The following is a 15998-nucleotide window of genomic DNA, read 5'->3' as shown; positions in this document are numbered from 1 at the left end:
TCTGCAGCTCTTCAAACTTACAGCAGAGGAAGAAAATCAAGAAGTTTCAATTTGCCTCTTGCAAGAAACCCTTTCATTTGTCCATGTAAAATAAAAGGCCTAACCTAGGCCTGGGTGTGCACTGCAAATATCATTAAGTCTTAAAACTTCTGAGGAATTACAATTTCTACAGCACTTCAAGATTTTGTCCACATGCCCCGAATTGCTTCTTTTCACTCAGCGAGACCAAATGTTTGAAGTCTGTGTTGCTTGCAGAAATTCTTTTTCTCCTCAGTGAGAGCTGCTAAATGCTTCAGTCACAAGTCACATCCATCGAGCTGCACTTCATTTACATTTTGTTTTTGCTGGTTCCTTTGAACAGCAGACTCATGGTTTTTAACTCTGCTGCTCCTGGCAGAAGGGTACATGGACATTCTTCTGGCAGGCAGCTGTCAGCTGACCTGGATCCTGTGCTCTCACTGCCTCTGTGCCCAAACTTTGAGCAATTATCTGTTCTTCCCTCTGCTAGGAAACACAGGGATGCAGGCACATTGTAAAAGTAGTTTTATCTAAAGGCTGCTCCCCATCCCAATGGATACAAGCTGTCCTCTCTCATCACCATTCATGCACTGCAATTGCAGGGTTCACTACAAATTGCTTTTCAATGACTGATTCTGTTGAGGGAAAGCAATGTGTAACACAAGGAAAAACACACATTGCCACGTAAGGTTAAAGGTGAATTAAACACTGGGGTGTATGATTTGGCTCATCTGGTTATATTAAACTGATTTACAATTATTTCGTTTACACAATGATTTTTTCCCCCAGCTTCCAAGTCCATAATACTAAACCCCATTTTTTTTTTGTTAATTCGTTAGAAAATCCAAAATTGAGACAAACCAGGAAACTCCTGCCAGGAAGAGCTCACCTGTGGGTTATCCATGTACCACACCAGGCTGTCCTCCTGCGTGTCCAGGATGAAGTACCTCCGCAGGAATTTCCCACTATTCTCATTTTCCTCAATGTCCAAGAAACCACAGATGCGATTCTGGCGATCCACATAAGGCATTTCTGACCCTGGACATCACACTGCACAACAAAAAAAAGCACAGGAGGTAAGCAAAGTCCCTTGTTGCTAATTTTAAGACTGTTCTGTACATGACATTTTGAGCAGTTTCAATCAGTAGCTTCAAGAAGTTTCTACGGAAGGGTAAGTGAAGCGTAGCTGCTCCCCACACCTCCACCACTGAATTTTTAGACAGGACTTTCATACTTTGCAGCATGTATTTAACAGATCCAACAGCCTAAGTGTAAAGTTACAAGCGGTAAGCAGCAGATGAGCATCAAGATTTTGACAAGATCACTGAAAAATAAAGGTTTCTCCTTCACAACATGCAGAAAATTGAGACAGCAGTGGGGTTACACTTCCTCCTTTGACATTGCCTCTCATGGCCAAGAAAGAATCTTTGTCAGGAGCTCCACTGCCTAATGCAATTTTTCATATCTAGCTTATGCAAATGCAATAAAAAAGCTTTTAGAAACATTGTTCTCATTTTTCTTCTCTCCTACTAAAAGCACTTCATGTCTTGCTGTGCCTAAGAAGACATCTTTTCATTCTTATACATTAAATAGGAAAAATGAAGCTGTATGTACACACCCTCTTCTCATGGTACTGAGGACTGAGTGCACCAGGCTTTTATTTTGGCTTTTGTTTGGGGCGGGGAAGTTGGGGTCTTTTTTTTTGCTTTTTTAGTTTGTTTTGCTTTAAAAAATTAAATTAAAAGCTGCATTGTGCCCACCTATTACCATTTTACCATTCACCTTATATGGATCTGCCTTTTGCATCACGAGTTTTGCTTCCTTTTATTTTATGGGACAGTCGTTTTACTTTAAGAGCCAGCCTTGTAAGACCAAAGATAAATTTCCATACTCATATAAAAATGATAAAAATCAGCTTTATGCCAATCTTTCCCAGGGCAGGAAAGAAATTATTCAGTCTTCACATTTTGTTACAAAATTCAGAAATAGCACAGATCTAAAAATACTAATGTAAGACATAGAAGGTTGAAGCACTTCACATTTTTCATAATTTTCCAACTTTTCCAGCTTTAACTGTGTAGTATGGAGTTTCATTTTAGTATTTCTTTACCTTTAATACTTTTTTAAGGTTACTCAATTTAAATACATTTGAATACACATACAATGAGACAGACATCTGATAATTATTTGTAATTATATACTGATATACCACACCAAAACATGAGACTGTTTTTCAAGTGTTACTTTGGGGAGAGAATTAGTATTTATTTTAGGGACTCAGATATCCACTTTTTTTTTTTTTTTTTTTTGGGGGGGGTTGGAAATCAAACCTGTAACATACAAACATATATATGTATAATTGCATTTACAGCTGTCATTTTATGACTCATTAGAACACAAGCAAATCTTTGACTCGATCACTTTGAGAAACAGCTTTTAAAATCACTAAACAAGCAACAATGGTTGAAATATGCAAAGGTTTATTCTTCAGTAAAGTAAGAAAATTTACTAAGGTAATTCAATTTTCTTGGTGTGTTCCTCACAATTTAAATATCACAGATCTAAGTCAAGTTCTGTAAGAAAGTTATATTTCTAAGGACCACAAAAATAAACACTTGAGCACTCAGGACAATATCATTATTTTAACAAACATTCATCAGTAATTCAATTGAGGCTCTTGGGATCACTTCACACTGAAGCAACATCACCCTATAAACACATCTGAGGGTAAGCTCAAGGGTAGCTGTTCTCTAAATTACACCACTAATCTGGCAGAACTTGGCATCACACCTTGTTTGCATTTAAATGAATATAAAAATTACCATTTATCAGTATTGCCTTAATTTGTGCCAGGCAGTCCCTCAACAAAATCATCCAGCCAGAACACCCTGCAGGCTTCACATGAACAGTTTATGAAGCCCAGAAAAGCCCTGTGCCTAAAAAAAAGCAAATATTGGTGGCTGGTTTCCTGTCTGAGCAGACTTAAAGCTGTGTTCTCCGCAGATGTGAAGAAAACGAAACAAGGAAAACTTGTTTTTGAAACAAGATCTGGATTGATTAAGAATCCTTGAATAAAACCAACTGAATTTTCAAAGCATTTTCCCCCCATAAGAGAATCTATGTTTCAGAAAACCTTTCAAGGAAAATGAAAGGAGGATGCTCATAATGCTCCATTATGAACATACAATTAGCTAAAGCTAAACTACTCCAATACTTGAATTTTTTTTTTTCCAGGGCAAAAGACAAAACTCAGAAGCTTTTTCTTATCTGTCAGTAAACCAATTCTCACAGAAATAAAAAAACCCCAAACATAAATTAATAAAGATTTTCTTTTTCAAAGTACTGCAAGCTAATTTCAAGCCTATAAAAATGATACTATTTGCACCTACTCTATGCTCTAAAGAATATGCAGCATAAAGTAACACTAATGTAAAAATGTAAATTGTATAATTGCTGTTTTCTTCAAATTAGTTAATAAACTCTGATGGGATTACAGACCTCTACAAGGCTGATGGTCTTAAAAAATAAGAGACAATAAAAAACTCTTTATAATAAATTGAAAGCTAACACAGTATCATATAACTGTTTTCCATTTTTAAAAGTCTGCTTCCACCCACTACATCCTGGCAAGATTCCCCTGTAAATTAATAGCAATTCTATTCAACCTTCATTAATAAACCACAATTTGCAATGCACATTAAAAAAAAAAAAATCAATTTGTGCCTTTCTTCCAGTTCCTAAAGGGACTGCACACATGACAAAGCCAGCACCGTGATCCCCTTCCCGACAACTCTAAACAGAGCCAAAAAGCATTGATGGAATTGCCATGATTCATACAAGGAATTGCAGAACTCCAATTTCTCAGCATAGGAAATCCGGCTGGAAGACCACTAGCCAAAGAATTCATCAGCACTTCAACTTAAAAACATCCTCAGAACACAGGTCACGTCTTGCATAGATGAGATTTTTCATTAAATTATTTGAAGCAATTACGAAACAAAAATCTCCAAGTCTGTACATTTTACAGCATTATTACATTCACCCTTAGTTATTTTCTGCAGCACAGAACAATTAACTCTTCTAGAATGAAGCATTATAAAAAGATTATGAGTTTTTAGGAAGGCTGAAGGTATCAAACCTGTTACAGATCACATACAACTTCATTTTATTTGCCTTCCCCTCCCTGCAGTGGAGATGTGCGTCAATGACATTGTGCTACTCCAGGAAAAACATCTCTGTGGCCCATTTCCTCCTGGTTCTTGCCACAATCCTTCAGAAACAAAGATGTTCTTGAAAATCCATTTTGTGGTGTATAGTAACACTCTGTAAGAAATCCCAGCTCCTTAAAATTCTTTCCTGGAGGGCTGTGTTATAATGCAAAGAGGAGGTGTCACTTATTTTTGAAGCCTTACATGCCTCTTTCCAGCAGCAGAGTACTAATTTAGGAGGTCCATACCTCACCAGCCCAGCTTCTCTCAGATTTCCCCTCTCCCCGCTCTTTTCCTCTGAGGTACAGCACACAGTGACATTCCCCAACATTTATATCCCACACTGAGGGCTGCCTGGCCTCCTGGGCACCTCTATAAATATAAATAAAAATCCCAGATCACCTTCCCCAGTCTCACTGTAAATGCATGACTGCACAAGCAGGACCTGCAGAGGCACACGAGCATCTCCTCTGCACCATTTATAACATACAGCTCAAACTCTCCCACATTAATTCCTATTTTTAGCTTCCCACCAGCACCTGTTCTTGAGTTCACCTCCATTACAGACTGGTTGCAGCCTTCGTATCTTCAAGTACAAAGTCTAGACAAGACTGAAGTGAGGTGCCAGATAACATTTCTGTGGCCCAATCTCTCCTTGATTTGATTTCCACAGGTAGGTTCAAACCATGGATCACTGGCTGACTAAAGCAAGTGGAATTTTGTCTTCATAAAGACCATGCAATAGGCTTTGCACTATGACAGGAGAGTTTAATTAAGAAACACAAGAAAGGCACTTAATATCTCTTTATTTTACATATCTTTTCCCCAAGCTTCAGGTGTATTTTGTTACTTTTATTTCTTTAATTTAGAGGAACACTTCTACATCCTGCTCTTTAACATCTGGAACTTTGGATTTAACTCACCCTAGGAGATGACTATGGGGTTCTTTTTCTATCAGCTAAGAAGATTCAGAAACATCCATTACCTACTTACTCATCCCTATGAAATGAAGAACAACATTCATACACCTCCACTTGATAAATATAAAATGATGCCATGAGTCATGCCCACCCCTCCTCCCCAGCTCCCTTTTTAAGCTCTGCTGTTTACAGCAGCACAAAGGGAAGGCAGAGCAGCATCCCCAGCGATCTCCAGTCTTTCCTGCAGTTCCAGGGACAGCTTAATTAGTGAGGGCTCCTGCCTTTTGCTTAGGCAATCACTCTCAGGTTCCTGCTGTAAATCAGCTGCTCATCTCTTTTACTGACCATTTACTGCCTCCCGAGGGCAAGGGATGAGTTCAGCCTGTCCTGCTTATCCCCTGAAGAACACTGCAGTGAAAGCTTCTTGTGCACATCCAGGACAAGGAAAGGGAGCAGGGAAGGGCAAATTCCACCCCTAAGACAAGCAGCTCAGAGCAGCCTCTGAAAACAAGTCACATAAATCTTCCAGAGACAGTAGTTCAAACCTCTTTTTATTTCCTTGAAAATCTCCCAGCAGATGCAGCCCACCAGAGAGATAACTTACAGTATAAGACAATACTGTAAATCCCTGCTCACCTTTCATACAACTTCCAAACTACCAAAACATAACAAAAAAAACCCCCCACAAACAACTAATCCAGGAGCTGGAGAGGTGACTTGGCTGCAATTCTTTTGACAACAAAAGATAATTCAGAATTTAGAGATTTAAAATTACAAGCCCAGCTTTTCAATTTCCTAGAGATCCTCCACTGCCTCATTTTTGTGCTGGAGGGTACAGCAGACATTGGACACTTCTGTTAACAGGGAAGACATGACTGATTTGCCAGCAGCCTATGACACCATAATCAACTTTTTAACTACATCTAAAAATGAGATATGGAAGTCTCCAGGATACACTGCCCCCTAAATTCAGATTCCCATTCAAAAGTAGTCAAATACAAAGAAAAACCAGCTGCAAAAAGGCCAGTATTCCAGTATTCAACTGGAAAAAAAATCCTAAGCAGAAATCGATTTTCCAAATTAAAAAACCTATAGCATAAGAGGCATTGACCTCTCCTATCCCTGACCAAATTAGGAGGAATGTCAAAAGATACATCCCTCCCCCAGCACTTAATCCAACTTCCAAACAGACCACAAAATAGAAAAGTCATGGTTGCAGTGCTGAATCATCTAACAAAATCAGCAGCTTTATCTTGAGCTCCAGTCTTACCCAGCTGTGATTCTGTGCTCGAAATGCTGATCTGCTGTTTTCCAGGAACACTCTGGTTAAATCAGGCCAAGCCAACCACTCCCATCTCTTCCAGTGCACCTCAGCAAGACAAATGATTAATTTTATTCAATACTATCCTGTAATGTTACTTTCATCTCCGGGAAAAAAAAAAAAATCAGTATGTTCCAAGGGAAATCTGGAGTTCTATGGAAAATGAGTTATCTGAACCCATCATCCCCTGGCCTACTTCAAGTACTGATCTACAAGTTCCACGATGGAGCAGACTGGTACTTCCTCAAAAATTTCTGCAGAAATTTCTCTAAGTGATTTTTCCTGTTCTGAACCGAACTATTTTCTTCCATTTTACGGTATTTGCAATAGCAGCCAAAGGCTTTGGGATATGATGGAATGAGGAAATGCACTGCACAGGATGCAAAAGTCCTCTCTACCACTAATCTTTTCAGTCAAAACAACAAAAAAAACAACCTCACCTATTAATGGTTTTTGCCCAGCTTAAAATAATTATTTTAATTGTCCCTCTAAATGCACTGAGCTAACACAAATAAAGGGAAGCATCCTGTGCAACAAGGCCATTATAAAAAAACACTCTTGAAATTAATCCATTAATAACTTATGAGTGATAACCAGCTTACAAGGCAATGAAGTAAAATAAGAAAGCTGAAAGACAGTGACAGAATATGTTCAATAACACCAAGTCTTTACAGCAGTCAGATGTAATTTTCATCACTTTATTTTAAGCCTCTGCATAGTTACTCAAAATGAGATGAATATGTTCAATAACACCAAGTCTTTACAACAGTCAGATGAAATTTTCATCACTTTATTTTAAGCCTCTGAATAATATAGTTACTCAAAATGAGACATAACCAAAGATAAATACAGTAAAAGAAAACAAAATAGAGTTACTCCAATTCACTTTGACTTATATCTCACACAAGCCTCAAAAAAAGTTTTAAAATGCTAAATAATTTGTTATATACTAGTTAAAATCCTTAAAAATGCAAGTTCAGAGTTGATTCATATTTAAATTTTTTTAAATTTTTTTAATCGGCCTTTCCAAAATTTTAAGTGCCACCTACAAAACTCCAGCTATGACAAATGAGGTCCTTGTTCTTAAAGATGTTTACATGCTTAGTCTATAGAAAGTGTCCATTCATGACAAACAAAACAAATTAAAAATTTAGCAGGAAATAACCACATTACTTACTAGGATTACTTATTATTACTAGTCAGTCACCTGTTTAATTTCAATAATCAACTAATAACTGTTTCATCCAGGCCAACCACTCCAAGCACTTTAACTCCACACACTCCCAGCTATTTCAAATTCCCACCTGACTCAAACTACAAATTCTGGTGAAGCTTATTTGACTTTAAATACAAAAAGAAGGTGAGGCTGTTTGAATAATGAAGTTTGCCATTTTTGAGCCAGTCTTGCTGATTTTCATTCGGAATCCTGGTATAAACTCAGCAGTACAAATAAACAAAGACCTTCTTCCTGGGAAATACGTAAGAAATGGAAAGGCCAGCTGCTTAGGAAATCAGCAATATCTTCAGTTTTCACAAAATAATCTTATGCTGTTAAAAAAAGGGCTGTAAATAACTGATTTTTCAGCTAATTTCAATATCAAATAATGAAAAGAACATTATCAGGTGAATATTTGATTTGAACTCTTTTACAGATATAAAAGGATTTAATGAAATCAAAGCACACAAAGTGAGTAACTGATTACCAATTTTGATTTTGTAGATCTAATTAAGCAAATTCAATGCAAAATAAAGAAAAATGCAACGGTTCACCTACATTAAAACTTTGGAAAGGAAAAAATCATTGCTTTTCAATATTCACCTCATTTATTTTAATATTTACAGTATAGACCATGTACATTTCATTGTATAATCCACTATGTGGGTCAAAATTCCCTCTACTGCATAGATTTGATACTTCCTCCAGAATACATTTTACTTGTCAGTTATATCAGAACTACACAGGATTTCCAGAGATTAGGATTAATCTCAGAGCTCTTCAGTCAGTACAAGTGTAGTGAAAGCTCCTTAGGCAGAGCAGGGCTTTGCCTGTCTCATGTAAGCCACCCAATGTGCATTTACAGATACACAGCTCCTGTTTGCCAAGGTAGGAGGGGAAAATTAAGCTCCCATCAAATGGCAAAGTTTTTGGGATATTACCCTCCCCCTCTCCATTTTTATACACCTTAAATTAAGAAAATCAAACCCCACTCTGGCATATTTAAAAGAAGTTTCACCCGACACACAGATAAACCCCACAAAGTTTATCTGCTCTGCAGTGCCAGGTTTTGTGGCACAGTGCCACTTCACTCAAAGCACATCACTCACTGTAAATTCTCACAGAATTCATTTCCAGCAGCCTTGGACCCAAGCCATGAGCACAGGGAATTGTCCTCACAGCAGGTACAGCCCATGCCTGGTTGTGGCTCTCTGCCTCACCTTCCTCCTCATTTGTGGGTTGACACAAATACCAGTTACTGCCCAGCTGCTGCTCTGCACTGACAAAGGTGCTTCTCAAAACCTCACTTATGGTGTGTAGGGACAATAACACCCCTCCACCCACAGAATAATCCCAAAAGTACCAGGCAGGCTCCTGGCATTTTGTGGGATTGCTGTCTGACCTACAATAAGGTCAGACAGTGAGGCAGAAACACTCCAGAAGAATCCCAAGTCCTGTGTACATCCAGCAAGCCTGGAAATCCTGGATGTACCATCAGCTGTACCTGTACTGCTGCCTCCCACAAAAAGGCAGCAAATGGACTTCCTGAAAGAATCATGCCCCTCCACCCAAAAATCAGGGCACCAGCACGAAGTAGGAAGACAGCAGAAATAAATTACAGCATCTACAGTGAACTTGATTTAAGGAAGAAACACAAGAAAAAGGTTAATGATAAAAAAATCAAACCCCAAAGTCCTGAATCAGCAGACACACTTTTTACATCCTTCAAGTTACCCAACCTTCCAGCACTGCTGTACAATCAGGCATGGTCTACCAGATATAAGAATAACTTGCCAGTTGAATTATTAGCCCAGCCTAAGTTCCCCTTTGTCATTTTCAGCCTCCCTAAAGAGTTAACCAACATATTGAACAACATCTTTTGAAGTGCAGTTTTAAGACTCTTACAACAAACCTGGCATGTAACTGTTTTAGTGCTTAACAGGAGAACGCTTAATTAAGTCAATAGTCTGAAACAAGTTCCAACACATTTTCTTGGACATGGGATGTAAATGTGGTGGGTACCAAAGCACCCAGGGAAAGCATACACATAAAAAAATTACATATTAAATGAATTAATTTATCACCTATCTGTCAGTATACAGAGACTGTTCCTGGGAGTGTTGACTCTCAACAATGAAAACATGTTTGCAGAGCTTGGTAATTGCTGTCTAGTCTATATTTTCAATTTATAGCAATGACAGTGCCCTATTTTCAACAGAAATATTTTTAAATCCAAAATATTTTTAATTCTATGACACTACTAAAGACACTGCTCATTAGAAGTGGCTGCAAATTCTTTTTTTCTTTGGGGGAGTGGAGATGTAGAAAAGCTCAACCACTTTCATATGAAAAGTTAGTAAATCAGGTCAAATTTAAGAGATTCTGCTTACCATACCAGCAGAACAAATGAGCTACATTGATATCCAAAACATCTGGATGCAACAGTTAGCTAAAATTAAAAGCATCTTCCAAACAAGAAAACAGCCAACAAAGGAACAGAGAGAGCTTTGCTACCTGTGTGGCAGAGCCATAACATAAAAGATTTACATGTTTGTGTGGCTATTTTAAGCATTGTTTTAAAATTCTGTTAAACAAACAAGGCCACGCAATGCTCCTTAAAGTTTTAAGGACTTGCTTTCTCTAAGTGACACCAGAGATTTCCAGTCAAAACCTTTTTTCCACTGTATTTTTCTGGTTTTCTTCCTCCTGCCTGGAGGTTTCCCCTAGTTTTTTAACTTGGGCAGTGTCTTCAGCCTCTCCCTCCCAGCAGCACCTCCCCTGGCCACATCCAGCCTGCCATAGCCTGACCACTGCTGTGATGCAGAGCTGCTGCTCAGCACTCTCTGCATGAGAAGGGAGGGACACACAGCAGCTTGTCCCAGGCCACACAGGAAGCTTTTTGGCAACACAGTGAGCTGAACCTGTTTCCCAAGTCCCAGAGCAGCAACCTCACTATTGAACCACCTTTCTTCTACATAAAATACCTGAAACTATTCAGATTTTAAGGCAAAGGCATATGTTCAAACCTGAAAACTGTTTAAACTGTTGAATGCCACAAATGTCTACCAGACGTGCAACTCCCTACTTGTGCAGATAACATCTGTTAAGAGTAAGTGGCTCATACAGTTCTGCACCAGAAAGCTTAATAAGTTCCTTCTCCAAGATTAAAGAAACACCTACACATTCTAGATGCTTCTGCAAGTCCCTGGAGGGAGAAAATGCTGCTTAGTGCTGAGACAATGAACCAGCTTCCTTCCTCAACAGCAACAAAACCCTGCTGCTTTACCTAGCACTGAGAGGAAAGCGTTATTTATAGAACTGAGCCCTATACCAACACATACCTAAATACTTCTCACAGTTGGGGTACAGCATGCATCAAGATGACCTTAGACCTATATATTTTCAAAGTCCTAATTTGAAAGATCAGTGTAAGAGCAGAAAAATAATTTGAAGCAGCTCAGCCATATCCCCCCATTCCCATTCATTTCAGTGATTCTCTGCATTGAAGTATAACTTCAAAACCTGAACCACTCTTGTCACTCTTCAGCAGGTGACTTTTTTAAAGCAGTTAATTATTTTCATACATCAAATAAACTCACTAGGATTATATTTAGGTTTCTTATATAATTTTATATATCATTGACAGCAATGCTTCTAGCCATTTGCATTTAGTCCCATTGCATTTAGTTTCAAAACCAAAAGAATATGTGTACTGACTTTTGTGTTTCTTTATATAATTTCCTCATGAATTCTTAAGCACTTGTTCCATGCTGTAAAAATGTTTTATGCTAAAGCCAGTTACCTAAATTCCCATTTTGGCACTAAAATAACTTACTATCCTGTATTTTAATTCAATTATACAACTGTACAAAGGTTCACTTGGCTGCAAACCCCAGTAAGTATTTTCTAAGACTGTTCCTATTGTTCATAATTATCAGTGAAAAAAAAACCAAACCTGCCAAAACCCATCTTGCAAGACAGATACATGCTCTCATATCACAAGCTCTTGTTTGTCTAAACACTGATGCAGAGCTGGATACATCCAAAAGCACAGCAGAGCATGCAAGGAAAATTCTCATTGGAATATGTACTCCCCAACACTGCTGGTTTGCTGCACTTTGGAGGAACTGCATTTACTATGATAACTGTCAGCTTAAATAACCAGGAACAGTCAGTAATAAAGACATCGATGGAATTCTAAATCTACTAAAATAGATTATGAATTTTGCAGGCCTGGCAGTTTGGGCTACATCCAACACTGCACTGGAGACTGTGTTACAAGCAGAGACCTGTTCTCATTTCAGTAATGTCCTCAAGTTCTTTCTAATCTGTTACAGTCAATAAAAACTGACTTGTGCACTTCCTCTCTTCTACACCAACTCTCTGACATGCCGTCAGCCTTTATTTGAGCTGAGATAACTCTGCTGCCTTCTGGAACAAGCCCCAGCTACCTGGAAAAAAATGGCTTTTCCTGCATTCAGGTTTCTTCCTCATGCATATGCCTTCTGTATTCCTCATGTGTGTGTCTGTCTTCTGTCACTCAGCTACTACTCCTGAGGAAAAATAAATACAGGAAGAAAGAAGGAGGAGGAGAGAAAGCATGAAGATGCTATTTTCTTTATAAAATGATTCTTCTTTGCTTCTTCTCTAATTTGTATGAAAGCATCTGCTCCCCTGAAAGATCTCAGCACTTACACTACACCTGCCAGTGACCCATTGTGCATCTTCTGCTTTAATTTCACCCTTAAAATGCAGAGCTATGCAATGGAACATGAGGCCAAATGCAGTTTTAAAGCAGAGAAATAGCTCAAGAAAATAGATGCCTTTAGGATTCATGAACTTGGAATTAAATCTTGTACACTCACAAAAATCAAATCACAACGTTTGATAAGTGCAGAGAGAACTCAGTGAGTCACACAAAGGTTTGTGTTTTATGCAAAGCTGACTCCAGCAGTGTAGCACTCAGTGATGCCCACATATTATTTCTTGAATTATCACTTTCTGCATCAGTGCTTATCTATCCCTGAATTAAAAGACTCTCCTCCAAATATCAGCCAGACCCAGCATCTCTCCCTACCACAAAGAAATTTCAGCCCACTTTTAACACTTCCCCATGTGACAAAGGGGAAAACTGCACTTCTACACTTGTGTGCTTCACAAACCTGACAGCTTCATGCATTGTAACTGCTGTGACTCTCTCAACTAAAAATAACATGTAGGAGGAAACAAGACTGAATGGACCTAAAATGCAAGTTCACTGTTCCATAAGGCAGAGTAACTCATGTAACCTAACATAACTCAGAGTAACCCTAACCCTAATTCAGTTACCACACACACTTCCAGCTCAGTTAGGATTGTGTCTGTGCTGCATCAAAATGAATGCAGCTCAAACACAAAAAAAACCCCAAACCAAAACACAAAACCCAAAAAATCCTGTTGATTTGGTTTCAATGGTGAGAAGCCACTCCTCACACATAGTAGGCCCCAAAATGGTAGGAGCAAACACAGCTCTGTCCTGCAGGGTCATGTATGGGACTGGGTAAGAAGAGAAAATTTATCTTTACAGACATTACAACCGCTGTCAGGAAAGCAAGGAGTTTGTCAGAAGGCATCAAAGAAGCTGATGCTGTTCAGCTTGCTTTGTGCCTAGTAGTCTCTTTAGAAGTACTCTGGGAAGAAGGTGAAGCATGGAGAGATGGAGGTCTTAAGAATATAAAAAAAAAAATTTAAAAGATTCTACCTCTCAGCTTTACTCAGGTAACAGCACTCTGCTGATGTGCAATTCAGTTGCTCAGTGTAACAAATAACTCGAAGACTGTTCCTTCTGCTTGATTATAAACACAATACATTGCTTAGTGAAAATAAGTCATTTTTCTTACAGAAGGCCTCAAAGCAGCAGCCCACCAAAGAGAAAACTGCTATCCTCTTGATGTTACTTTGCAAACATTTGATGCAACAACACAATGCTTTTTATGAAGGTCAAGCATTAGTTCCTCCCAAGGGAGCTGCACAACACATACAGAATTTAAGTCCACACAACACCTACAGAATTTAAGTCCATGTTAAGTCCATCAGCATGTCAAATGCCTATGTGGAATTTTACAGGTGATAAAAACCGCGCATAAAACAACAGTGGTTACAGTTTAACATTCATTTATAGCCAAGTTACCCATTTAAAGACACTTTAGCTCAGTAAATAACCAGCCCCGGTTACAGCTAACCCAGAGCAGGGCTCGGAGGGTGCACATCCCTCTCCAAAGCTGAAAACCAGCCCGGCGCTGCTCGCTGCCTTGGGACGGGGACCCCAAAGGCAGCGAGCCCAGGAGGCGGCCCGGGGAGCGCTGAGGCACCCCCGCAGCAGCGGGCTCTGCCCGGTACACCGATCCAGCCCGGTACCACCGATCCTGCACGGTACCACCGATCCAGCCCGCTACCACCGATCCAGCCCGCTACCACCGATCCTTCCCGGTACCATCGCTGCGGGCTCTGCCCGGTACACCGATCCTGCCCGGTACCACCGATCCTGCACGGTACCACCGATCCAGCCCGGTACCACCGATCCTGCACGGTACCACCGATCCTGCCCGGTACCACCGATCCTGCCCGGTACCATCGCTGCGGGCTGTGCCCGGTACCACCGATCCTGCCCGGTATCATCACTGCGGGCTGTGCCCGGTACTACTGATCCTGCCCGGTACCATCGCTGCGGGCTCTGCCCGGTACCACTGATCGTGCCCGCTACCATCGCAGCAGCGGGCTGTGCCCGGTACCACCGATCCTGCCCGGTACCATCGCTCCTGCCCGGTACCATCGCTGCGGGCTGTGCCCGGTACCACCGATCCTGCCCGGTACTACGGCTCCTGCCCGGTACCGCCGCGGCTCCTGCCCGGTACCATCGCTGCGGGCTCTGCCCGATACCATCACTCCTGCCCGGTACCATCCCTCCTGCCCGGTACCGCCGCTCCTGCCCGGTACCATCGCTCCTCCCCGGTACCACCGCGGCTCCTGCCCGGTACCGCCGCTCCTGCCTGGTACCGCCGCGGCTCCAGCCCGGTACCATCGCTCCTGCCCGGTACCGCCGCTCCTGCCCAGTACCACCGCGGCTCCAGCCCGGTACCGCCGCTCCTGCCCGGTACCATCGCTCCTCCCCGGTACCACCGCGGCTCCTGCCCGGTACCGCCGCTCCTGCCTGGTACCGCCGCGGCTCCAGCCCGGTACCATCGCTCCTGCCCGGTACCATCGCTCCTGCCCGGTACCGCCGCTCCTGCCTGGTACCGCCGCGGCTCCAGCCCGGTACCATCGCTCCTGCCCGGTACCATCGCTCCTGCCCGGTACCGCCGCTCCTGCCCGGTACCGCCGCGGCTCCAGCCCGGTACCATCGCTCCTGCCCGGTACCATCGCTCCTGCCCGGTACCGCCGCTCCTGCCTGGTACCGCCGCGGCTCCAGCCCGGTACCGCCGCTCCTGCCCAGTACCACCGCGGCTCCAGCCCGGTACCATCGCTCCTGCCCGGTACCGCCGCTCCTCCCCGGTACCGCCGCGGCTCCTGCCCGGTACCATCGCTCCTGCCCGGTACCATCGCGGCTCCTGCCCGGTGCTCGCCCAGCGCCCGCCGTGACGAGCGGTGAGATCACCTCTGCTCTTACCTCCGGGGCCGTGACAGCGCCCTGCCCGCGCCACCCGCACCGCGCCGGCCCCGCGGGCAGAGCCCCCGCGCCGCCGAGCGCCTTCCAGGGAAAGCGGAAAGGAAAAAAAGGAGGGAGACGGAGCGGGACGGTGCCCTGCGCGGCCACACACCGGGCAGGCGCGGAAGGAAGGGCATCACCCGGGGCGGGCCCAGCCCCGCCCGGGCCGCGGCACTTACTGGAGTGGCGGCAGTGCGGGAGCCCCGTGAGGAGAGCCGGGCGCTCCCGGGCGCGCTCCCGGCCCCGCTCCCGCACCGGGAACGGGCAGCTCCCGCCGCCTCCGTCCGCGCCGCCGCCGCCCGCACTGCGCATGCGCCGCCGCGCCCAGCCCGCGCCGCCCCGCGGCCTGCTGGGACATGTAGTGCGGCGTGGCGGCAGGGGCGAGGCGCGGGGCATGGTGGGAATTGTAGTCCAGGCCGTGGGGTTTTAATCGCGTATTTGATGGAGAGGCCGCAGCGGGGAGGGAAATGTTGCAAATTGTGCAGAAATTCTTCCCTACGAGGGCGAGGAGGCCCTGGCCCAGACAAGCTGTGCTGCCCCATCCTTGGAAGCATCCAAGGCCAGGGTGGACGGGGCTTGGAGCAGCCTGGGATGGTGGAAGGTGTCCCTGCCATGGCAGAGGGTGGAAACT

At 42.9% G+C, this 15998-nt stretch overlaps 1 protein-coding gene across 7 annotated transcripts in view; it reads right to left on the bottom strand.

Moving 5' to 3' along the window:
• PLEKHA1 (pleckstrin homology domain containing A1) overlaps positions 1-15673 on the bottom strand; it is a 31885-nt gene extending 16212 nt beyond the window's left edge. For 4 of the 7 annotated variants that reach the window (XM_021553620.4, XM_021553622.4, XM_021553619.4 and 1 more), the window contains exons 1-2: positions 15547-15673; positions 908-1068 (exon numbers count right to left, since the gene is read on the bottom strand). In XM_021553620.4, coding sequence (XP_021409295.1) covers positions 908-1048 — 141 coding nt within the window. In that variant the 5' untranslated portion in view covers positions 1049-1068; positions 15547-15673. Of the gene's footprint in view, positions 1-907; positions 1069-15328 lie in introns of all 7 variants that reach the window. The other 3 variants (XM_085582917.1, XM_085582918.1, XM_077784733.2) reach the window with 1 other exon arrangement.
• Positions 15674-15998: the final 325 nt, after the last annotated feature.

The sequence above is a fragment of the Lonchura striata genome, chromosome 6 (genome assembly GCF_050655825.1).
Source record: "Lonchura striata isolate lonStrDom1 chromosome 6, ASM5065582v1, whole genome shotgun sequence".
Classification (NCBI taxonomy): domain Eukaryota; kingdom Metazoa; phylum Chordata; class Aves; order Passeriformes; family Estrildidae; genus Lonchura; species Lonchura striata.
Note: the sequence above shows the minus strand (reverse complement) of the source record. Positions and strands in the feature narration are given on the sequence as shown.